Source organism: Papilio polytes, unplaced genomic scaffold (genome assembly GCF_000836215.1).
Source record: "Papilio polytes unplaced genomic scaffold, Ppol_1.0 DF823901.1, whole genome shotgun sequence".
Taxonomy (NCBI): Eukaryota; Metazoa; Arthropoda; class Insecta; order Lepidoptera; family Papilionidae; genus Papilio; species Papilio polytes.
This window is the reverse complement of record NW_013525303.1, coordinates 1412538-1436891: the sequence shown is the minus strand read 5'-3', so window position 1 is coordinate 1436891 and position 24354 is coordinate 1412538. Positions and strand designations below refer to the sequence as shown.

The 24354-nt window shown below is 32.9% G+C and overlaps 2 protein-coding genes across 3 annotated transcripts in view; both read left to right on the top strand.

Annotated features, from left to right (window-relative positions):
• Positions 1-317: 317 nt before the first annotated feature.
• LOC106102906 (phosphatidylinositide phosphatase SAC1) lies at positions 318-10300 on the top strand. Its single transcript, XM_013282523.1, has 14 exons — positions 318-488; positions 1701-1795; positions 2754-2872; positions 3283-3375; positions 3908-4039; positions 4550-4658; positions 5069-5184; positions 5519-5743; positions 6329-6496; positions 6834-7037; positions 7790-7957; positions 8205-8306; positions 9401-9537; positions 10144-10300. The coding sequence occupies exons 1-14, from the start codon at positions 451-453 to the stop codon at positions 10229-10231; spliced, it is 1794 nt and encodes a 597-aa protein (XP_013137977.1). The 5' UTR covers positions 318-450; the 3' UTR covers positions 10232-10300.
• Positions 10301-13596: 3296 nt separating this feature from the next.
• Positions 13597-24354, top strand: part of LOC106102916 (zinc transporter 2-like) — a 25292-nt gene continuing 14534 nt past the window's right edge. For both annotated transcript variants that reach the window (XM_013282533.1, XM_013282534.1), the window contains exon 1: positions 13597-13947. In XM_013282533.1, coding sequence (XP_013137987.1) covers positions 13816-13947 — 132 coding nt within the window. In that variant the 5' untranslated portion in view covers positions 13597-13815. The remainder of the gene's footprint in view (positions 13948-24354) is intronic.

The window sequence follows — 24354 nt, the reverse complement described above, 5'->3', positions numbered from 1 at the left end:
ATTAAACATTAGTCGTAAAAAACTAGAACAGCTTTATTTAATTGGAAAATTTTTGGTGTATTTTTCTGTAATTTTATTCGTACAACGGAACACACTTGGACACGTTCTAAAACAAGTTGTAGAATTTATTTTTATTGCAATTTAGTAACATTTTGTACTGACAACTAGTAAAAGTTGTTTGTTTATTTTATGTGATATCATTCGTTATTTCAAAAATAATGAATAAACTTAGTAACAAGGGTATCTAGACACAAATTCAACGTTAAAATTATCAAGACAATGATAATGATAAATCACAGACTGACAAGTCAAGTGTCATTTAATCTGTTCTTTACTCACAGAAACAAATCATCACTTGTCATTTTGATTTTCGTCTACTTGTTCAGGATTTTTCCTGTTTTTGCTATGATATAACAAGAATTAGTGAAAAATCAACTGATATCGTTAAATATGGCAGATATATTACAAATCCACGATGACATCAAACTGTAAGTATTAGCTGTATAAGAAAACTTCTTTCCTCGATACAACTGCTTAAACATCTGCCGGAAAAAAGATTTTTCATAGAAACCATACAAGATAATTGTAAGATTCAGTAGTTTTCTTACATATAACCTTGTACTCATTACGTTAAATTGATACAATCATCACTATATTAGATGTTTTAAAATAACTAATGGATGTTAGAGTTACACTTTTCAAGTAATGACTGCTATAATTATTATTTATCTAGTGATTTGCTGATATCTTTGACAAACAAGTAATACATTAATATTTAATTAACTGTTATTGTTTGTTATTCTTTTTATCATTGTTAAACATTGATAAGGTAAAGCAAATTTGAAGTAAATTAAAATTAATATCAACTATTACAACATTCATTCCAATAACCTAATGGGGTAGACAGAGACCATAGACTTCGATTTGGTAGAACATCTCTCTAAGATAGAAAAAATAGAGGTTTATACTACTCATCATCATCATCAGAGGCACTACAGCTGCGGGTGGGCCTGGGCCTGGTCCAGTAAATTCCTCCATATAGGTTTGTCTTGGGCTTTTTGTTTCCAGCCCTTAATGCTGACACTTTTAAAATCTTGTTCGACATCATCTTGCTATCTTATTTTCGGTATTACTACTATTCAAGTTTAATTAAGTGTACTAAAGAAAGTTTCAACTTTTATACCCTACATTTATTAAATTATCTCATAAGAGAAGAGGTCAAATAAGTGACAACACCTAGGGACTCAATAATGCCCATGGACATTAATAATACAAGATAAACTGTAATGTTGCAATTGGCTGTTAAATGTTTTAAATTAAACATCATATAAAGATTGTATACTTTATTTTTATAGTATACAAGCTGTTTATTAATAGTTCCTAAACATTAGTAAAAATAAAATATAGCCTATGTTATTCAATGATAAATTTCCTTTCTGATGGTGAAAGAATCTTAAAAAATGGCCCAGTAGTTTTTGAGTTATTTCTTTCAAATAGATTTAGAAAAATTATTTTTATTTATATCCATGACTTAGTGAGCATGGTAGGAAGTTGGATGCGGAAGGTGGAAGACCACATTCAGTAGAAGGTATTGCTGAAGGCGTATTTCCAACAGTGGGAAGATGATGATGTCAATGGATATACATGTAGGATTAAATGTGATATAATATTTGGATCTAAATATTTTGTTATTCTCTTAGATATACAACATCTGACAAATTCTTCTTGGAGCCGCATGTGAATCCAACAGAGATATTGGTCATAGATAGAATCACCGGAGAGGCGTCAGTGAAAGGTAAACTCATCGATAAAAGACTTATGTACAGTAGAACCTCAATAAGTTATAGTCCAAGGGAAACACAAAATATTTTAAGTTATAGAGGTTTTAAGTTATCAAGGGTCTATGTTATAGAGGTTTTAGGCTCTGATAGGAAGGGAACATATTATTTTTTGAAGTTATAGAGGTTTTTATGTTACTGAGGTTTGAGTTATCGAGGTTCTACTGTATTAAAACATTCTATTGATTTTTCTGCTATCTGTATAAGACTATATGTCCTTGGTCTTATCCCACTCAAAAGGGTTCAGTGCACAAGGTTCTATAAACCTCAAAGTTTTGGCTTAATTAAGGGATTAAATTAGGGTCAGCCGCCTGCTTGTTGCCAACCCTACTTGAAAGTCATCATCATCATCATCACCAGCTCACTATACGTCCCCACCCCACCGAGGGGCTCGGAGCCTACCCAGATACGGGGTGACTAGGCCATAGTCAACCACGCTGGCCAAGTGCGGGTTGGTCGACTTCACACATATCTTTGATTTTTTTCGCCGATATGTGCAGGTTGCATCACGATGTTTTCCTTCACCGTAAGAACGTCGGGTAAATTATGTACATATGAAAATACGAAAAATCGAAAATCACATTGGTACACGGTGGGATTCGAACCCAAGACCTGTTAGAGATGTTAAGATTGTTAAGATTACAAGTCAAGTGTTCAAACCAATAAGCCACCGATGCTCACTTGAAAGTGATAAATTTAAATTAAATGTTTTATAATATTTGCATGCACAAAAAGGTAAATGTGATGTTTTTTTGTTATGGATATAGTAGTCTTCTTTATTAGTGGTATTTATGTTGAAGGAAAAAAAGTTTACAAAATTGTCACTAAGCTGAAATACAGTAAATGAATATGTGAAACTAAATAATTTTTAATAGAAAATAAATCCTACAGTATTGTATTTAAATTCTTTTCTAGATGTCAAATCAGTGAAGATACCAATCCCTTTAGATGCATACAAGCCTGTTTGTGGATTCCTCGGTACAATAAGATTAATATCAGGATTGTACCTTGTTGTAGCGAAATACAGGATTTTGGTAAGAATTTCATATTAAAAACATATGACATATACTGACTGGACCTGTGATGTAAAAACAATACACAATTCTAGGCTTTATTCAACTAAAAAATGTTAATTGTCTGACGGCTTATGTCTCCGAGGGCTTCAACCAAGTTAGGAGTGATTAGTACATAGTCAATGCTGGCCCATTGCAGGTTGACTTCACACATATCTTTGATGAAGTGCAGATTGGATCATAATGTTTTCTCTCACCTTAACTTTGGAAAAATGGAACTTAATACATTTTGTAGATCAAACCTTGATGTATAGATTTTTGAACAGTCTATCTACCTACGTATTTACTAAGAAATTCTCTCTCTATATTATTGTAATATTTACTACCAAAGTGAAATAAGATTCTCTGTTAAAACGAGACTACTGTTTTAGATTGGAAAACTAAATGGCCATGATATCTATCAATTGGCTGGTGCAGAGATATTGCCATATGCAAGATCAACAACACATCTCACAAATAAACAGGTAATTATACAAAAATATCGATTTTATCCTTAACTATACATAGACAAGAGTTTTAAAAAAAAAAGTAGCTTCTAATAATTCAAAAAGCTTAGGAAATATAGTTACTTTAAAAAAGCAAGTACCATCTATCGACTGCATTATCACTTTCTTCAAGTGGGATCGTGGTCAAGCGCTAGTTTAACAAACATAAAAATATTAGGAATATAGTTGTCTATTTTGTGCGTGTATGGGAACATAGTTTATCAACCCCCACATCATCATCATCATCACCAGCTCACTATACGTTCCCACCGAGGGTCTCGGAGCCTACCATAAGTAAGGGGTGACTAGGCCATAGTCAACCACGCTGGCCCAGTCCGGGTTGGTTGACTTCACACATATCTTTGAATTTCTTCGCCGATATGTGCAGGTACCCCTACGACCGGGAAACATTAATGATAAATAGCTAGGACATGCCAGAGCTCAATTACCGGTAAATACTTTCCATGAGGCTCTGAACGTGAGGAAATTTAAAGATAATTTTAAATTACAGATTGATGATAACAATACATATGAAAGACTTGTGCGGGCAGCTTTAGAAACCCCCGGCATCTATTTCTCCTATGGATATGATCTGACTCATACAATGCAACGATTACATTCTGTTCCAACTGAATTCCATAAAGTAAGTACATGAGCTCTACGAATTTTAATAATCCAAGAATACTATGTTAATATTTCTGTTTGAAATTTAAAAAGTTATGATTGTAGTTTAAATTTAAGAACTACTACGATTTTTATTGCATTTTTAATTATTTATGTTCTATGTATAATTTATCAGTACATGTTTTATAGACTAAGTTTTGATAACTACTTCACTACTTAGTCAAGCTACATTCCAACAATCTAACCTTCTAATATTCCAATGTTCCAACAATCCAACCATGTAACATTTCAATGTTCAACAATCCAACCATCCAACCATATAACATTCAATGTTCCAACAATCCAACCATGTAACATTTCAATGTTCAACAATCCAACCATCCAACCATATAACATTCAATGTTTCAACAATCCAACCATGTAACATTTCAATGTTCAACAATCCAACCATCTACCATTCTAATGTTCAACAAACCAACCATCTACCATTCCAAGTACGTCAATATGCCATAATTAATATTGTTTTTAGATGTCACTAGCAACTCGTGCTGATGCTCGTTTTCTGTGGAACGGCCATTTACTCAAGGACTTTGCCCATCAACAGTTCGAGAGATTCGCTTTACCAGTTATACAAGGCTGTATCCTTTAAAACACACACACGAGAAGATCCAACATACATAAGTCACTAATTGCTAGCAATTTTCAAGCATTGCAACAATAATTGTGTTATTTACCCTACACTTACGACACCATTTAGGCTAGATTTTCTCGCTATTAAACTCAAGTGGTGTAAATTGGAACAAATTGCTATGCGATAAAGGGACAAAATGTACAAGCCAATATCAGCAAATAAGCTAGGTTGCCATGGTTACTTAAATTCTCAACGAATAGCTAGGACCTTTATGACAATAAATTGTGGTATTTGAGCATTTGAATTTTGAAAGTTTTACGAAATGTAAACCAAAAAATCAATTGCTGTTCACGTCGATGAAGCCGCACTGAAACAGCTAGTCTTTTATATGCATTATCCTTGACTAAATTGATCCAGTTGTAGCGATCAACAATGTGACTGTGAATGGTCAACAGCTGATGTGGTCGCTGGTCTCCCGCCGCTGTGTGGATAGAGCTGGCACCAGGTTCTTCATGAGAGGAGCTGATGCCCAGGTATGTTACCGGATAATTATATACTTGAATTAATTAAAATACAATTTGCCGAGTATATATTTAGAATTGGTGTGTATTAAATGTAATATGTTTTGTTTTGAACTAATGCAAGGAGAAGGGATTTAGTACACATTTCGCACTAATATCAGTTGATTCTAAAATATTTCCGATTTAACGCCTGTTTAGCTAGATAAGATTAGTATCTTCTATGTAACTATTAATATAAAACGCAATTGTACAAGGACTATTATGTATGGAAATGTAAGATTACATAACGCTATTGAAATGAGATATATGTAGAAGTAGGTAGATAAACCAATGTAATCCTTTACAGGGTAATGTGGCAAACTTCGTAGAAACTGAACAGATAATAGAACGTGGCGGTGAGAAGTCCTCTTTCGTCCAAACCCGCGGGTCTATTCCGTTGTTCTGGTCGCAATATCCTGATTTAAAGTACAAGCCAGCGATGGTACTGTCTGCGGAAGACCACGTGGCTGCGTATACCAGACATATGAGAGATCAAATACAGCGGTACGGGAATCAGGTGCTGGTTAATTTGGTAAGTTATTGATAAATGTAAATATTTGATACAATATAAATGCGAAAGTTTAGATGGATGGATGTTTATTAGAGTTATTCAAAATTTCATAGATGTAGAGGATAGTCTGGAAGAACTCGTAGACTACTTTGGGAACGTACTTGGAATGTCAAATGGTTGGATTGTTGGAAGATTGGAAAGTTACGAGGCTGGATTGTTGAAAGATTGGTATATTACGAGGTTGGATTGTTGAAAGATTGGAATGTTACGAGGTTGGATTGTTGAAAGATTGGGATGTTACGAGGTTGGATTGTTGAAAGATTGGAATGTTACGAGGTTAGATTGTTGAAACATTGGAATTTTAGAAGGTTGGATTGTTGGAACATAGGAGTGTGAGATGGTTGAAAGCTATATTCCAGAAACAATGAAATACTACATATGTTATGTTTTCATTAATATTGTTTGGTTATTAATTTATTACGCTTCTATAGCGAAAACGTATTGATTATTCTCGATAGACGATAAAACTTTAAACTTGAAATAACAAAAATATTGACTTGGCATTTGCCATTCGGACTGAATAATGCTCCCTACGTTCCATATCAGATAGACCAGCACGGTAAGGAGGAGTCTCTAGAGCGCGGGTACCGTGCGGCGGTGGCGTCTGCCGCGCTGCCCGGCGTCAGATACGAGCCTTTTGATTTCCACGCTGAATGTCGCGGCATGCGGTATGACAGGCTCACCGTGCTTATGGATAGGATCGCACATGAACAGGTATAGTTCAATAAATAGATGTTACAAGACTATGAATTAAGGGGAAGTTGATAAGAAAGGGGGGCATAATTAAGGGGGTGATTAGTAAATTTTTTTTTTTATATCAAAGATAATGCTTTAATGAAAAATTAATAATATTTTTTTTGAATTGGAGGGAATTTTGAATTATTTTTATTTATTTGTATATTTACTTGACAATTTTCGCTTTGCAATAGGGGGGGAAGCTACACCTTTCAAGCATCAACAAATTCCAATTCGCGAATTCAAAAATCGCATGGCGAATGGGTCTTTTTTGCTTTTTGCTTAGCCTAAACTTAAACTTATTCTGTTATTCAAGACGGAGTTCGGTTATTTCCTGTCCCGCGGCGGTACAGTACTGTTGCGTCAGACTGGCGTGTTCCGTACCAACTGCGTGGACTGCCTCGACCGCACTAATGTGGTGCAGTCGCTACTGGCTCGCAGACAGATGGAGGCGGCGCTCAGACTGCTCGCTGTCACAACTGATAACCACCATCCACATTTGGATAGATTGTTTAATACGGTAAGTGTTATCTATACTTCTATATACTATTATAATAAAGCGTAAACACACACTTCTTTGTTACCTAAGATGTCAGCAATTACACCATATTTTTGAATAATTCTTTTTTTAAACAATAGCCCTACACTTACGACACGCTTTAGGCTATAAATTTTCATGCCATTCAACTAAGGGTGTAAATATTTTGGATAAAAACCCTAATGTGGGAAAGAAACCATAAGTTGCTGCCAACATCAAGAAAGAAAGATTGCCAAGGTTTGTCATGTCATCTCATTTTGACATTTGCTATTGATAATTTGACAAATGTAAGTACCCTATGTGTTCTTCCACATTATTGAGAAGGAATTTTTTTATATCTGTTCATTACTTTTGAAGCCTATTAAAAGCAAACAATTGTAATAGTATTAAATTTATAATTGATGCTTTAAGTCAAAATTAAAAACACCCTTATTTTCAACTATTTATTCACACACTAGTTTTGGCCCGCAACTCCGTCTGCGTGGAATTAAAATTAACTAAAATAGGTAGCCTTTGTGTTCTTCCAGACTATGGTCTACATGTATGCCAAATTTCATAAAGATTCGTTGAGTTGTTTAGGCTACAAACTCTAACAAACATCCATCCAAACTTTCGCATTTATAATATTAGTATGATAGCTTAAGTTTATGCCTTTTAAAGTTGTAATAAATGTATACTAAGCTATAGTTCCTAAGTTTTAAAGATTTATTTCTACTTTTATAACATTTTTTCAGATATGGGCAGACCATGCGGATATGATCTCATGCCAGTATTCCGGTACTGGTGCGCTGAAGACTGACTTCACTCGTACTGGCAAGCGCACACGCATGGGCGCGCTGCGAGATGGAGTTAACTCTCTCACAAGATATTATAAGAATAATTTCAGTGATGGATTTAGACAGGTAATTTACTGTTTATTGACTTCAGCTGTAGAGATTTAAGAAATATAGAGGAGACGTTGATATTTCATTTGAATTTTTCACATTATCTTACTAACGTTATTTATTGATAGATTTTAACTCAATGTCAATAAAATAATTGTATTTTTTTTTTATTTATTGATAGGGATGAAACATTTTTCGAATTAATTTCTTGTCTTTGTAATTGAAAATCAACTTTATGTGTATGACCATAATTGTTAATTTGCAGGATTCAATTGACTTAATCCTCGGCAAGTACACAGTGAGTGAAGGCGAGGGCAACACCGCGTTATGTCCTCTACGACGGGACAGAGACTGGAAATATGTCACTGTGAGTATTTAATTATTAACTTTTGCCCACGACTTAAGGCCTCACGGAATCTATACTTCTTTACTATTATAATAAAGCGTAAACACTCACTTCTTTGTTGCCTAAGATGTCAGCAATTACACCATATTTTTAAATAATTCTTTTTTTAATAAAAAGCCCTAAACTTACTTCACGCTTAGGCTCTATATTTTAACGCCATTAAACCTAGGGGGTAAATATTTTGGATAAAAACCCTAATGTGGAAAACAGTCCATAAGTTTCTGCCAACATCAAGGAAACAAAGTTTTCATCATGTCATGTCATTTTGACATTTGTAATTGATAATTTGACAAATGTAAACAATAAAATAAAATGTTTATAAACACATGCGGATGAAGTGGCACGGGAACAGCCAGTTAAAAATAAACTAACTAATTAAGGAGACTAATTTTAAGACTGTTTGTGTTGTTTAAGAATTATTCTATAATGTGCTATGATTGACATCTTAGGCCATGAAATAGTGTGTATGCTTTATTATATAAGTATAGATTTTGTAATTTATAGTAAACTACCTTTGCCCGCGACTCTGTCCGCGTGGCTTTAAAAAAAATCAAAAGCCTATGTGTTCTTCCAGAATATCCTCTACATCTAAACCAAATGTCATCGAAATCCATTCAGCTGTTTAGGCTACAAACTCTAACAAACATCCATCCATCTAAACTTACGTATTTATAATATTAGTATTAGTATGATTAGTATGAGTAGCTTTTGCCGGCGATTCTGTTCTCGTGGAAAAAAAAAACAAAAGGGAGTAGCCTATATGTTCTTCCAGACTATTCTCTACATCGATTACAATTTTCATCGAGATTCGTTACGTAGTTTGGGCTACAAACTCTAAGATATTAGTATGAAATATGATTATAAATGCGAAAGTTTAGATGGATGGATGTTTGTTAGAGTTTGTAGCCTAAACTGCTGAACGGATTTCAATTAAATTTAGCAAACATGTTGAGGTTAGTCTGGAAGAACACATAGGCTACTTACTCTTTTTTTAATACCACGCGGACGGAGTCGCGGGCGAAAGCTATTATTAATATATTTTCCTTGTTTTTCAGTTCCCGTCAGTGTTGCTGGTGGCGGTGTCGATGTTCTGCGCGAGCGCGGCGCTGCCGCAGAGATATACTAACGAAGTGTTGCTATACCTCATGTTCTGGGGCGCGGCTATCGGAGCTACCGTCTCTTTCATATTCAGGTATACAGATATAGCTATCTCTTTCTCACCTACGCTTTTTAAAAGTCACGTATTTAAGTAATTTGAATGTTGGTCCTTCGAAGGATGGATTTATTTTGGTTTATTTGCTAACTGCTGTTGAACGTGACTTCACCCGCGTCAAATTAAAAAAAAATATTAAAAAAACAAAGCCAATGCCACTGATAACGTGACTTTTTAATGGTGAAGGCATTTTTGAATTCGACCCAGTAGTTTTTGAGTTATTTCAATACATACATAAATACAAATCTTTCCTCTTTATAATGACAATTTGCCGTCAATTACACAGATATTCTATAGAAAATCGAATTACTAAGACTTTGTAAACTTTATAGAAATACTATTATAATTGAAGAATTGAAATTTTGGAAACTTGAGATCTTTTGAACAATCCATAATTTTTGCTAAGATCTAAGCTAAAGAAATATTGAACTGTTGAATACTTAAGAATTCTACACGAATGGATTCCCTTATTATTTACTATACAAAATTATATCGAAATCCGTTCAGCCGTTTAGGCTACAAACTCTAACAAACATCCATCCATCCATCCATAAGTGCAATAACATATTGTTAGCACAATTTCAGACACGGCAAGGAGTTCGTGGAGTGGCCCCGGCTTGACGGCGGGGGGCTGGCCATTGCGGGCCCCCGCGGCCCCCCGCCCTCCTTATGATAAATGATCGGCTCGTCCTCATCGTCTAGAATCTAGACTATAGACCAAACTACTCCACATAGACTAAAACAACTCTCCAGACTCAACCCCAAAAAGTATCTGAATTGTACAATTTAAGTTGGCACGTGATTTACAAGAGCACTCTTGTATCTCATGTGCCAATTCAAGCGTATACAATTTTTACTCCCTCCTTTTTCCTATGTATTGGTGTGATCGCTCGCTGTTATTATTAAGTATGCTGTAAGTTTTAAAATATCTCGGTAATAGTGAATTTAGGTAATTTTAACTTTTTAATAAATCGCTTTACATATCGATTAACGATATCGATAAATGAAAGCTGTTGTCAAATCGATTTTTACGAAATAAGTCAATGCTATTGTTAAAAATAATTTCAAATTACTTAGCAAATATGACGAATAAATACGTATTCGAAAGAACGTTGATTTTTTTTCTTTTGTAAATGGATTTGACAATTTCAAAGGTTCCATGTCGATTTTAGTACAAAATAAGTATATTGCCTGTGTTTTAACAAACGAAATTTTCTAATAATTTCTTCAAAAATATCCGGCTCCCGAAGGACCATGTAATTTTTAATATACAATATTGAAACATTCTGTAGAAAATTTATATTTGTTTAACTTGTTACCGGCAGCCAAAAATACAAAACACTTTTTATCAAACTAACACATCTTTATTCAAAACTTATTTACACAAATATATTCAAAAAAACTCAAAACTATCTGGATCACATCTTATTCTTCTTTTTCAATATATTTTCTTTAACCAATGATAAATGCCTTGGTGGCCAGTATGCAACCTCTTTGGCTGTATACATACTGCTTGTCAGCCAAAGAGGTTTTATTTTGCACTCAACATGCTTATACCATTTTATTCGATTAACACTTAATATATATAATTTTTAGTAAATTTTACAGCCATTTAGCAGATGTTTTTTTTGTATTTTTAACTATTTTAATGTGAAAAAATGTTAAATGCATGCATGCATCCATTCTGTGTTAAATTCATCCATTTAATTGCTTTCAAGTAAGCGAATTACTATAAAAATTCAATTATTATTTGTTTGATATTAACTCTTATTATAGGAAATAAGTACTAAGTTTTACAGCAAATTCTTACCCAAATTGAGCGACGAAATATGTGCATTTAAAATGTCATGTATGAAGTTATGTTTGTTTTTAATTAATTTAATGTGCATTTCCACTAAATCTAAATTTAATTGACTAACATGTTTTTATTTGCTTTAAAATTATATAAATCATTCCAAAAAACGTGAGATATGTGAACACATTAGAATCTTATTGCTTTTGGAATAGGGTTTCTTTTATTCTTACTTCTATAAATGTTAACTTATGAAAATATATCGGTGTATGCTTTAGTTGGTTTTCTGTTTTGTTCAGTAGTTTTTGAATCAGCTATGAACTCTAAGGGTCTGTCCCATCACTGTCTGATAGAGGCTCAGATAGTTTAAAAATGACGTCAGTCGGATAAAAAAAAATCCGTTATTTCTATAACATATTTTACATGTTGGATTGTAATCAGACAATTGACAGTTTTTTGGGACAGGCCCTAAAACTACTAAACTGAATATATACGATTTTTTCTTTTTCTTGACCTTTTAGTGTTACAAAATTGTCCTATTCCAATATAGAAGATAAATTTTTCTATTATTATCTGTTGTAATGATATTAATTAAATTTCTTAATTGTTTTGATGCATAATTACTTTAAATTCAATATCTATTATATTGCTAGAATGTTCTAGAAAGTTAAATTTAAAGAATAAACACAATTTTCTTGATATTTACGTAATGCAATTTTTTCACTTCTGCAAAGGTTTATTCCTTCATTTAAATGTTTTATTAAAATTGTATACATAGATTTTATAAGGTTTTTTTTATAAGATTTGTGTAATTCTTGGGCACATTGGTATAGAACAACGGACGAGCTGATATTTTTTACCTCAGTGGTAACATATAATTATCTTTTTTAATATTAACTATAAAATATAAGAAATATAATGTATCCTAGAATATTTTTGTTTTTATTTTCCTATCGCTTATATATTTTTAATGATTTTCTTTGATGGATGATTTGACATATAATTAAGTTTTTAAAAAGTTAAAATCAGCATGTTATGATAGGGACCATTATAATTATATTGTTTGTTTAAAAAAAGTTTCGGTAATAATAATAGCAACACCAAAGTGACATCACATTTACAATGTCCCGACATTTTTAAAACTATTCTATGTTTATATACAAGTAAAGAATATTTAAAAATGTATTATTCATTTTAGTTTATAACATGTTAATGTTTGCTATTGATAACAAAATTATTCAATCATCATCATCACCAGATCACTATATGTCCGAACCGAGGGGTTCGGAGCCTTCTATAATAAGGGGGACTAGGCCATAGTCAACCATGCTGCACTGCGGGTTGACTTCACGCATCTTTGAATTTCTTTGCTGATATGTGCAGGTTGTATAACAATGTTTTCCTGCACCGTAAGAACAAAATTGTTTATTTTTTTAGACAATGTCACCACAACTTTATAACTTGCACTAATTAATGTAGATATAAACAAAGCTTGCGATTCCAATGTAAATGTTACTATAATTATAATGTTTTCAGCTATATTTTATAGACAAGTTTAGATAACTTTTTACAGCACAGTTCCATCCGATAAAATATTTATTACTGTGGGTGTTGGCTTGTGATTGTGTAAGATTCAATCGTGTGTTATTTTATGTAAAATTAATAAAATAAAGTTTCGATCCTATTTATTATTGTTTTATTATAATATGGTTACACTGCAATCGTGTTAAAAAAAAACTCATCAACCAACCCGTTTCGGCAGTATGGAGTGTGGTAATAAAAAAAAATATCAAGTGTATGACTTCGTCTGATTAACAGTTCATATTTTTATACATTGTTTATTACCTACAATACTCATTTAATATCCACTTTTCTTGTAGTGCCGAAAATTCTCTCCAAGTGTTATAACGAGAAGAAAAAGGTGAGAAAACTGATTATGATTTTAAATTCCCGCTAAAAGTTTGCCCTAGAGTCTGAAGTGTGTAACAAATGGCTTGGTGACAGCTTTTTCGTTCTAATACATTTATTCTATATTACAGAAAAGTTATTTTATGCGTTTTTAAATGAAATCAAATGAATTTGAATTAAAAAACACTCAACTACGAACGCTAAAAAGTCCTATACTATGAAGTAGAAATATACTAAAGGAGAAGATTCCATTGAGAAAGAAACTGAAATTGAAAACTACATTCCAATTTCAGAACGATTCTCTTTGACATATCTTTTTGCTTTGACTTTTCCTTCACTGAGTAAAATTTTTATTTGTTGTCGGATCTTGTGTGATGATGTTGTGTATTTGTTGCGAAATTATGAATTAAAAAAAGAAATTCGTGATGAATTATTGTCAATTATAATTCTTTCGTGATTTGTAGTGTCTGGTTGTGTCAATTTTCTGGGAATATTGGGAAATGTGCCAACAATAGTAAATATACGCATAGTTGTTTTTGCGATACGTAGGCGGCAGAATGTCTGATGAACCAGAAGCGAGGATGTGGGAAGATGAAGGGACCCGGTATGAATCTAGGAGTCGGGGGTCTTATTTTGAATCTGCATTTGCGTCAACAGAACATCTGGATAGAGCCCCATTACTGTCAGAAGTGAGTAAAAAATATTTTCGCTCGTAAATTTTTTCTGTATATTTTATGCAATTATTTGACTGATACTATCGTATGTGTATTTTAATAATAAATTCACTCGAACAAAGTAGTCATTGATAAATATTGTAACACATTTAAATCTCCTGAGATAATAACATAGTTTTTGATTAGATAAATATAGATTATAAAGTTGCGTTTTAGTCCACACTTTTTATATTTCATTCAATAGCTTTTGTTGTAAAAATTTAAGTTTTTTTATAACATTCTAAAATCAAGAAAGTAAACAACTTTGTTAATATAACTCCTACTAAGAATCAATGAAGAGTTTTTTAGTTACTTTTCTATTACAATAAGTTTTTTTTAATATTTATAAAAAGATTCAGGTTGATTGGTGTCTCTAGGCAATAATATGATGGTCAAAAACTTCTTTTTTATCAAGTAGCATCATCATTCTCCTTGTCTTTCTCCCATAGGGTCGGTACAACAGATTTTTGTCCTCCAAATAACTCTATCATACATCATCTCAGTCATCACTTCCCTATGTTTATCAAGTAAGATTCCAATTAACTTAAGTATGTGTTATCAGGTAATTATAATTCTTGACACCCAATTAGCTATGCACATGTCAAATTACCTTTGATAAGAATATTAAGGAAATATTCTAGTTAATGTTTGTATTGGTTATATTTCATACTTATATTATAAATATGAAAGTTTGGATGGATTTTTATTAGAGTTTGTAGCCTAAACGGCTGAATGGATTTCCATAAATTTTGGGAGAGATGTAGAGAATATTGTGGAAGAATACATTGTGTACTCACTTTTGTTTTTTTATTTACACACAAGTTGCGGGCAAAAGCTAGTTTACCGTATTATTTAGTAAGATAAAAAAATTTGGTTGGATGTTTGTTTGAACATTAGTAATGTTTTTTTTCATTTTCACATGGTAGTTGTCATGGGCAAGAGTTAGCATTAATATAATAATAAAAAAATTTCATGCCAGTCAAGCAAATACTTATCATAAAACTGTGAATTACAAATATATTAAAGAACAGAATATTTACATTGTATTGTAACACAATGAAACATTTGTCAATGTGTTTAAAGAAATATCATTAGTATGACAAATTATAACTATGAGTTTCCACTGCCTAAACATGTTGATAGCCTATGATATGACCATCATACTTCATACTTTCATACTATACTTAATACTAGCCGTTGCCCGCGACTTCGTCCACGCAATATTAAGATAAGAAAATAGTCAACAATAAGTCTATGACGGCTACCCTACGTACAAACGCGGCTTGTGGACAGACAGACAGAAAAAAAAATTAACGGTAACGCATCATCATCCCGAAATCTGGAATTTTTCTTTCGGTATTACAAACAAACACTCCAATTTTGTTATATGTATTATATTTACTAATATTATAAATGCGAAAGTTTGGATGGATGGATGAATGTTTGTTAGAGTTAGTAGCTTAAACGACGAAACGGATTTCAATGAAATTTGGTTAAGGTGTAGAGGATAGTCTGGATGAACACATAGGCTACTTGCTTTCGGTTTTCTTTTTAATTTCAAGCGGCAAAGTCGAGGGCGAAAGCTAGTAACTTTTATACAAGTGTAACATAGTGGAAACCTACGATGTGTGCTTGACTGAGTAAATAAAGGCGGCGGTTACACTGACGTACATTCTAGATAATTTTTATATTTGTTTATATGACAAATATGTACTTATAATAATCGACACGTATTCTATAATGTTTATTTTCTGAATTTGCGATGTTATTACAAGCGAAATAAGACTTTTAAGAAGAATTGTTCAAATTTGAATTTATATTCGACCTGTAAGCAAAATCGTTTTGAAGTTGTGTGTTTTTGTAACCAGTAAATTCAAAAACTACTTTATTGATAAAGGAAGTTTAGTTGTTACTAGAAAGCTACATAATTACTGAATAACAAAACAAAGGCTATAGTTATAGTAAAACTATTTTTATACGCGGACGAAGTCGCTTGCAACTATTATGTTCCTCTAATTAGTCTTTGATTCGTATTTATTTAAAGTATCAGACGTACTGTTAATTGGTTTATTGATTTATCTAACTAAATACTAGCTGAAACAAATAGAAAAGCTTTCTCCAATGTAATCTCACCTTAACAATACAATAGACAATCATATCTTGTTATGTAATGTATGCTACACACATTAGGTCCTCCATAACGGTTATCAGCTTATTAGTATGGGCGCCACAGCCATGTTATGCTTTAATAAAATATAGTCTTCATAACCTCTTATGTTTTCTTCCAATTTGCACAAAATAACCTTACCAATATGGCCGTCGTTTCGTCGAGCTAATGCCCTTATTTTTGACATCCGACTACTATCCGATTATTAACAAGCACAATTACGACATTTTAAATCCATGACATAAATATTTTGAATAATGTTTTGGATCACAATTACAAAGCTTATATCGTTATTTCAAATTATGACAAATGGTATTGATTTATAGCACAGACTAAATAACCTTCAAGAATTCAGAATACATCAAAATAGTTAAAAAGCTAACATTAGATACTAGCTTTTCTCGTCTATCGCCTCATCTCATCTCGTTCATTTGTCATATTCTCAATTGCAAATGCACAAACGAAGACCTTTGACATGGGATACCAATTACTGTACCATGGCAATCTTGCTTCCTTGATGTTGGCAGCTTGTAGTATATGGTCCCTTTCCCACATGAAGGTTTTCTTCCAATTTATTTACCTTTAAGTTTAATAGCGTGAATATATGTAGCCTAAATGGTGTGGTAAGTGTAGGGTTTTTTAAGGAAGGAATTTATAAACAGTCTTTGGTTCCTACGCCACGAAGTAGTGTGTGTTTACGCTTTATTATATTAGTGTAGTATAAAGTATGTAGAAGTAAATAGATAGACGAGTATTGTATTAAAAAATTGTATTTTGTTGTACACATGCTAAGGTTTGCCGGCATGTAAGGTCACCTTCATGTAAGTCCTAACGTGTGTAGCTTGCATAAGCCTCCGAGCATCCGTGCACAAACAAACCCGCACTTGCAACGATATTGGTAGAATTGATTTGTATCTTTTGTTTCGTGCCCTCAAACAGGAGAGAAAGAGATAGCGAAGCATATTGCTTATATTGATCCGATTTTACTGTTAAATTCGAGAATTCAAGATGAGAATTGACATATCCAAGTGAGAGTGTAACTGAGTATTGTGATGTAATCCGAAATAGATATAAATACCTCGTTTAAATTCTGTTTTTTTATATCTTTGAAGGATTAAATAAAATTGCGGAAAAATAGCTGAGGTTGATTCTACCTAACATATTTTTATCGTAAATCATACTTCATACTAATATAATAAATGCGAATGTTTAGATGGATGGATGGATGTTTGTTAGAGTTTGTAGCCTAAACGGCTGAACGGATTTCAATGAAATTTGGCATAGATGTAGAAGATAGTCTGGAAGAACACATAGGCTACTCAGTTTTTTTTTTTAATTCCACGCGGAGTCGCGAACTAAATGCTAGTGATTTCTAAAGGCAATAAATGCCTCAAAAATACCTAGAAAAGTAAAAGAAAAATAAGGCTTCTGTCACATAAATTAATCTTTTATTTACACAGATGATAGGCTTATCTTACATTTGTGCTTAATATGAGTAGTTTGGATAAATGGATGGAATTGGATGGATTAAGTATGTCGACATTGAGCAGAGGTACAGAACATAGGCTGAAAAACGCATCGACGCATATAAAGTTTTTTATATTCTGCACAGATGAAGTCGCAGGCATAAGCTAAAGTAATAAATTTATCTACTTGAGAATTAAAATAAACTATCCTAAAAAAGTTAATTATGACCTATGTTACTTAGCGATAACGTACCTTTCTAATGGTGAAAAAAAATTGAAATCGGTCCATTAGTTTTTGAGTTATTTTGATACAAAAATACGAATTTTTCCTCTTTGTAATATTAGTATATATTACTGCGTGTTGAGTTGCCAGACTAACCGGCGTCGTGCGGATCGATTCTCAGTCGGCGAAAATATTTGTGCATTCCCCTTTGTTATTTGGATGAGCATTTATTCACAATCTCTATGCAGACATGATTTCTTCTTACATAATTCGTTTTAATTAAATTATTGCGATAACAGTTTCAAGACAAGACCGTCGTTGACTCAGGGGTTTAAGCACTGGATTTCTACAGGTCTTGAGTTCCCAATTTCATATGTACATAATTTATACGATGTTCTTATGATGAAGGAAAACATCGTGATGCCTGCAGATATCAGCGAAGAAATTCAAAGATATGTGTGAAGTCAACTAGTAGTAGGCCAGCGTGGTGGACTATGGTCTAGTCATACTTATAATAGGCTCCGAGCCCCTCGGTGGGAACGTATAGAACCTGGTGATGATGTTGTTCCAAGTTAAAATTCTGAATGTTGAAATGATTGTGGCTTTTAAGATGGAACACCGCCAGTTTCCCTGATTGTACATTACCACTGTAGAGTATTTTAACTGCTACATTTATACGAGTAACTTTTTCAAGCACTATAAAAGGTCTAACTGAAGTACTAAGCTTGTAGCAAAGAATGAAGCATTCGCCTGAGTACTTTGATGCTTGAAGTGAAAATTATTCTCAAAGTTGGAAGTAATCTCGACGACTTAAATGTCAATTATGTTGTATTTTGAACCTTCATGTTATGAGATTACGGTAATCTTTTGCACGAGTAACTTTTTCAGCTTTATAGAACGATTTTGCATTTATTTATTTTACAAAATAAAAGCTTTCGCCCGCGACTATGTCCGCGTGGAGTTAAAAAAGTAGCCTGTGTTCTTCCAGATTATTCTCTATAGCTATATCAAAGTTAATCGAGTAATAATAATACGAATTATAACCAACATCCATCCATGTATAATTTTGCATTTATAATATTAGTAATATTGCGTCTATAGTTGTAATGTATTATAATTTGCAGCTTATAGACTATATAATAAACATATTAATTTCACGAATAAAAACTATAGTTTATTGTATAAAATAATATTAGTTAATTTCTTGTCCTTTTCCGTATAGCTCTTCACATCTCTAATAACCCTCATATCTGAATTCACTAGCACATACTCTTTCACATGTTCATATATTATTACAAAATATATTTCTATACAATAGTTTAACATTGAAATAAAACATAAATATTGAATGTCGTAAAAACGAGAACGCGTAAAGCGGAAAGGCTTTATCAGCGAAGGCGATAAAAACTTTTCGACATTTTTTATGAAATACTAGCTGTTGCTAGCGGCTTCGTCCGCGTGAAATTAAAGAATAATAAAAAATATACCCTATGTTACTCACTGACAATTTATTGGTAGAAGAATGGTGAAAGAATTTTTAAAATCGGTCCAATCGTTTTTTAATATTGCATTTTTGTACAAAATTCAATATTTCCTCTTTATTAAATTACTTTAGGCTACGTAAAGATAATGTGGGAAAGGGGCCATAAGCTACAAGCCGCTAACATCAAGGAAGTAAGATTGCCATGGTTCGTCAACAAGTAGTGTCATTTTGACATTTGCATTGATGATTTGACAAATGGAAACAAGAAAATAAAATTTTCATAAATTTATGTGGATGAAGCCGCACGAGAACAGTTAGTTTTCTCATAAAAAGGAACATTAAAAAATCCCAACTAGATTATTTACGAAATTTTACCTTAGAATAAAATCTTCAGAAGTGACATAATCTAATTCCTTAACTGTAGCATAGATTTAACGTATCTAATGAGGGTAGGACAAGTCTTGAATCATTTGCATAATATCTCCAAGTACCCGACTTTATGTTTTATGCATAAAGCCCGCCATTCACGGTCCTCGAGACACTCGCAAATTCTGAATAAAATTATAATCATAAATATGATAATTAATTCAACATAACGTAAGTATGTTTAAATTATGTTGTTTGTTTACTATGAAATTTTATTACAACACGTGGAATAGAAATCAATATGTAGTAGTTATTGTATGACGAAGTATTTAATTAAACAGAATATACTAAGTGGTTAGTAGAAATAAATCGTGTTTTAGTAGTCGGATTAGCACTTTTTACTGTCAAACTATTTGTAGCTTTGCGATGAATATTATGTGCGAAGAAAGACAGTGGTAGAACCTGCTTTAACATCTTCGCACGAATGGGTCGGCTCGCCCCAGTGCAATACCACGACCACACAGAAAACAGGCGTGAAGTGGAAGCAATTCCGCGTTTCGTCTGATGAGTATGGTGCTGGAGGCTTACTTTTAGGCCCTTTCCTTTTCCAACATTTTCTTAAGTGTAAAAGTATGGGAAGTAAAAGTGGATTTGACGGTGGCTGAGACGCATAGGAAGGGGAAATATCCTCTTTTTTGTGCGTCTCCTCCTCCGTCAAGGGTAGGCAACGCATCTGCAATTGCGGATGTTTATGGGCAGCGGTCGCTTTCCTAAAAAAAGACATTTCAAAGTTTATAGACTCGACGTAGTGCACAAATATTTCTCACTGGTAATTTTTTTGAATGGTACTATGTTGTCAAGTTTAGTACGCCACTTCGTGTCCTTGTATTGACATGTAATAAAACATTATACAAAATTATAATAAGCATATTTATATTGACATGTGGTTTTGAAGATCTATTGACAGATAGCGTTAATGATCTCTGTGTTTGGGATTTATCTACAAAGTTATGTTGTTAACACGATGAAATCTTTATGAAGGGTTCACCATGAATTTTATAAAGAAACATCGTCTTGACATACTACAAGCTTCTTGACACAGAATATTAATTCCCGTCCTAAACGGTATTGAAGTGCAGCTAACGAGAGCCGAGAGACCACGACAGTCGAGAGCTCATCTCGGAGGTTACAATGTTATCGATGAAGGTTTAAACATCATTCAAACTATCCCTGAGTTTTAGGGAAATAATTTTATGTAATACTAGTTGTTCCTCGCGAATTTGTCCGCGTGGAATAAAAAACATAGCTTTTGTTACTCAGCGGTTACGTAGCTTTTTAATAATGCAAGATTTTTTTAAAATGAGCCTAGTAGTTTTTGATTTATTTCAATACGTATAAAAATAAAAAAATAAAAAAAATCCTCTTTGTAATATTTATCAGAAAAAATTGGAGAAAAGTGTAATTTTTCTTGTGTGGAATCAGTGAAAATACGTTAAGCCTTTTCAGATATGAGAATTAGGAGTTTTTAAACATCCTGTATTTTATATAGATGTTACGAAAACAATTTTAAATCGCCAATTATCCAGTTGATCTACTTTTTTAGATAACCTTTATCAAATCAATTCATTTCTGGTTCTGAATTAACATGTCGCTTCATTCCTTTTATTATCTTAACCGGTACGTGTACAGCCAGCTTTACCTTATGAAGTAGTATCGAGTTTTTAGTCAGTCTAGTCGGTTACTGCATGTTATACAATACTTTTGTGCGCCAAGATGATTCCTTTACAAGTAAGTTTAAATTTGAATTATAATAATTTATACTAATATTATAAAGAGGAAAGATTTATATTTTTGTATGTATTGAATTAACTTAAAATGTACTGGGCCGATTTTTAAAATTCTTTCACCGTTAGAAAGGTTTATCTGTGAGTAACATAGGCTATGTTTTTTATTATTATTTAATTTCACGCGGTCGAACTCGAGAGGAACAGGAACTTTGTGCTTAGTTGTCAATTTGTAGATTGAACAGTGGAAATGTACTCTTCGATAAAAACATTCCCATTTTAACAGTGGTAGAACCCGCTTTAACACGAATTTAACTTAATTTAACATGCTTTAGCACGAATGGGTCGGCTCGCCTAGTGAAATATCACGACCACACAGAAAACAAGCGTGAAGTGGAAGCGATTCCGCGTTTCGTCTCATTAGTGTGGTGCCGGAGGCCTAATTTCAGACCCTTTCCCTTTCCACCCTTTTCTTAAGAGGAAAGGATGGGAAGGAAAAGTGGATTTGACGGTGGAGACGCATAGGAAGGGGAAATGTCCTCTTTATGTGCGTCTCCGTAAATTAAGGTAGGCAACGCATCTGCAATTTCGGATGTTATGGGCAGTGCTCGCTTTCCATTTCGGTGGATTCAGGTGGCCTCTTGCTCGTTTGCCACCTTATATTATAAAAAAAAATCCCATTCGCTATAGTTACTCGCTTTCTTATAAAAATATATTATAAATAGAATGAAGAATTGTTGCGAAAACATTTTGTTCAAAGAAATATTCTTGAAGCCGAAACTGTATTCATGAAGCCTACAAATGGACCCGTCTGGGATCTCATCTTAGTACATTGAAAGGACCGAGCTTGAAAGAAAATGAAATGAATACGGAACATAATGAATTCTTTTGTTCGAAATATGGATGTTTCTGGAAAACAAATTGTTTCTTTTTTATACGCAGGGTTTGTACTGTTGTAACACTTGTAAACAACGAGTAAATTTAAGTCCCCGAGACCACAGTTCACTGCCACGATTATCCATACTAATATTATAAAGAGGAAAGATTTGTATTTTTGTATGTATTTGATTCGCGTCAAAACTACTGGGCCGATATTAATGATTCTTTCACCATTAGAAAGGTAATTTATCTGTGAGTAACATAGGCTATATTTTTAAGCATCACGTGGACGAAGTCGTGAGCAACAGTTAATCTTCAAACAACCAACAATTTAAAGACTAGCTTTTGCTAGCGACTTCACACGCATGAAATAAAAAAATAATAAATAACGAACCCTATGTTACCCACAGATAAATTACCTTTCTATTTTTTGAGTTATTACAATACGTACAAAAATAAATATCTTTTCTCTTTATAGGATTGGTTATGAAAGTTCTATCTAAAGATCGGATAAAAAATGTCTGTTTTGTATCTGAATGTTGGAAAAAGTAAAGCATAAAAAATTAAGCATCGCCTATGAATCGATTAGACGCGACGTGAGAATGCTTTGAAGGTTATCTTTGATCAGACAATGCCACTTCCCGTATCTTACACAATAGCTATTCTTCAAGGTCGACTATGTTAAGATATTTCCCATATAGCTTAACCATCTTAGTGTGGGTTTCCACTGTTTAATCATACTTCATACTAATATTATAAATGCGAAAGTTTAGATTGATGGATGAATGTTTGTTAGAGTTTGTAGCCTAAACTACTGAACAGATCTCGATGAAATTTGGTGTAGATGTAGAGGATAGTCTGGAAGAAGACATATGCTACTTAATTTTGTTTTTTTTTATTCCACGCGGACGGAGTCGCGGGCGAAAGCTAGTATTTGTATAATAATCTCTTACTCTAATAAAAATAGAGTATGTTTTAATAGCAGTATGTTTTATCACGAAAATTCATTTAAATACATTGTTGGACTGTTCGTTTGTTTGGTAATTTTTAAGTAAATAATTTTTTCAAACGATTTTAAAAGACTAGTTTCATGTTATAGCCCTATTAGAACCATCGATCTGAAGGAACGTAGAACGTAATAAAATGTTTGGGTCGAATGCCAAGCACGTCTTTAATGTTTATTTTTATCTCTCAACCTTCAATGCCAGGTCTGAGTGATTTATAACTCTGTAGATTTTATTGTTGCGGTCATCGAACCGGAGCGCTAGGACAAAGGATTTGTCTATTCTAGGAACTACAGGCGCAGTTCATTTAGTTCTCTTGCATAGGTGGGATGAACGAAATAGATGCTATTAGAATTTACTAGGCGCACTCTTTATAAGGAATGTTTCTAATAATAAAAAAAAACATACGGACGAATTGAGTACCTCCTTCTTTTGGGAAGTCGGTCAATAAATATTAATAACGTGCGTACACCTTTGACTAAACTATCGCACAACTGTTTAGTCTCGCTTTGATTCTCAGAATATATGGAGATGCGTATACTACCCGATTTTTAGTCGTGTAATAAACAATGGGGATATTTCCTAATGTTACAAATCGAAATAAAGTTATGTTTAATATTTTAAAGACAGCATTTTATAACCTATAATAACCTATAATAACATTTAGAGACCTTGAATGTTTGTCTCAAATTAAATATAAATTAAAAACGCTGCAATATTTTTTACCCTCCATTACTCGATCTCAAACACCAATGACGTCACTTTCTTGCATATAACATGGCAGTGTGACCAACTTCAGTGAATGTCAGTGCATTTTGTAGTTATGTTTTTTTCTAAATGATTGTAATAATTGAGTTTGCGTGTTTTATATTATGAGGGCTTCATTATTGAGTGTTTTTATAATTACGACATAAGTTATAAGCAAAACATTTTATGAATATTACAAAAGAAAAATATATCAAAATTCATAAGAGTAGCTTATAGTACAATTTAATTTATACCTGGTCACAC

What these genes read in the sequence shown, in the direction of transcription:
- LOC106102906 (XM_013282523.1), top strand. Translation starts at nt 451, where the DNA reads ATGGCAGATATATTACAAATCCACGATGACATCAAACT. An exon ending in CGGAGAGGCGTCAGTGAAAG is followed by an intron (nt 1,796 to 2,753) that starts GTAAACTCATCG and finishes ATTCTTTTCTAG; the next exon opens with ATGTCAAATCAGTGAAGATA. An exon ending in TTTACCAGTTATACAAGGCT is followed by an intron (nt 4,659 to 5,068) that starts GTATCCTTTAAA and finishes AAATTGATCCAG; the next exon opens with TTGTAGCGATCAACAATGTG.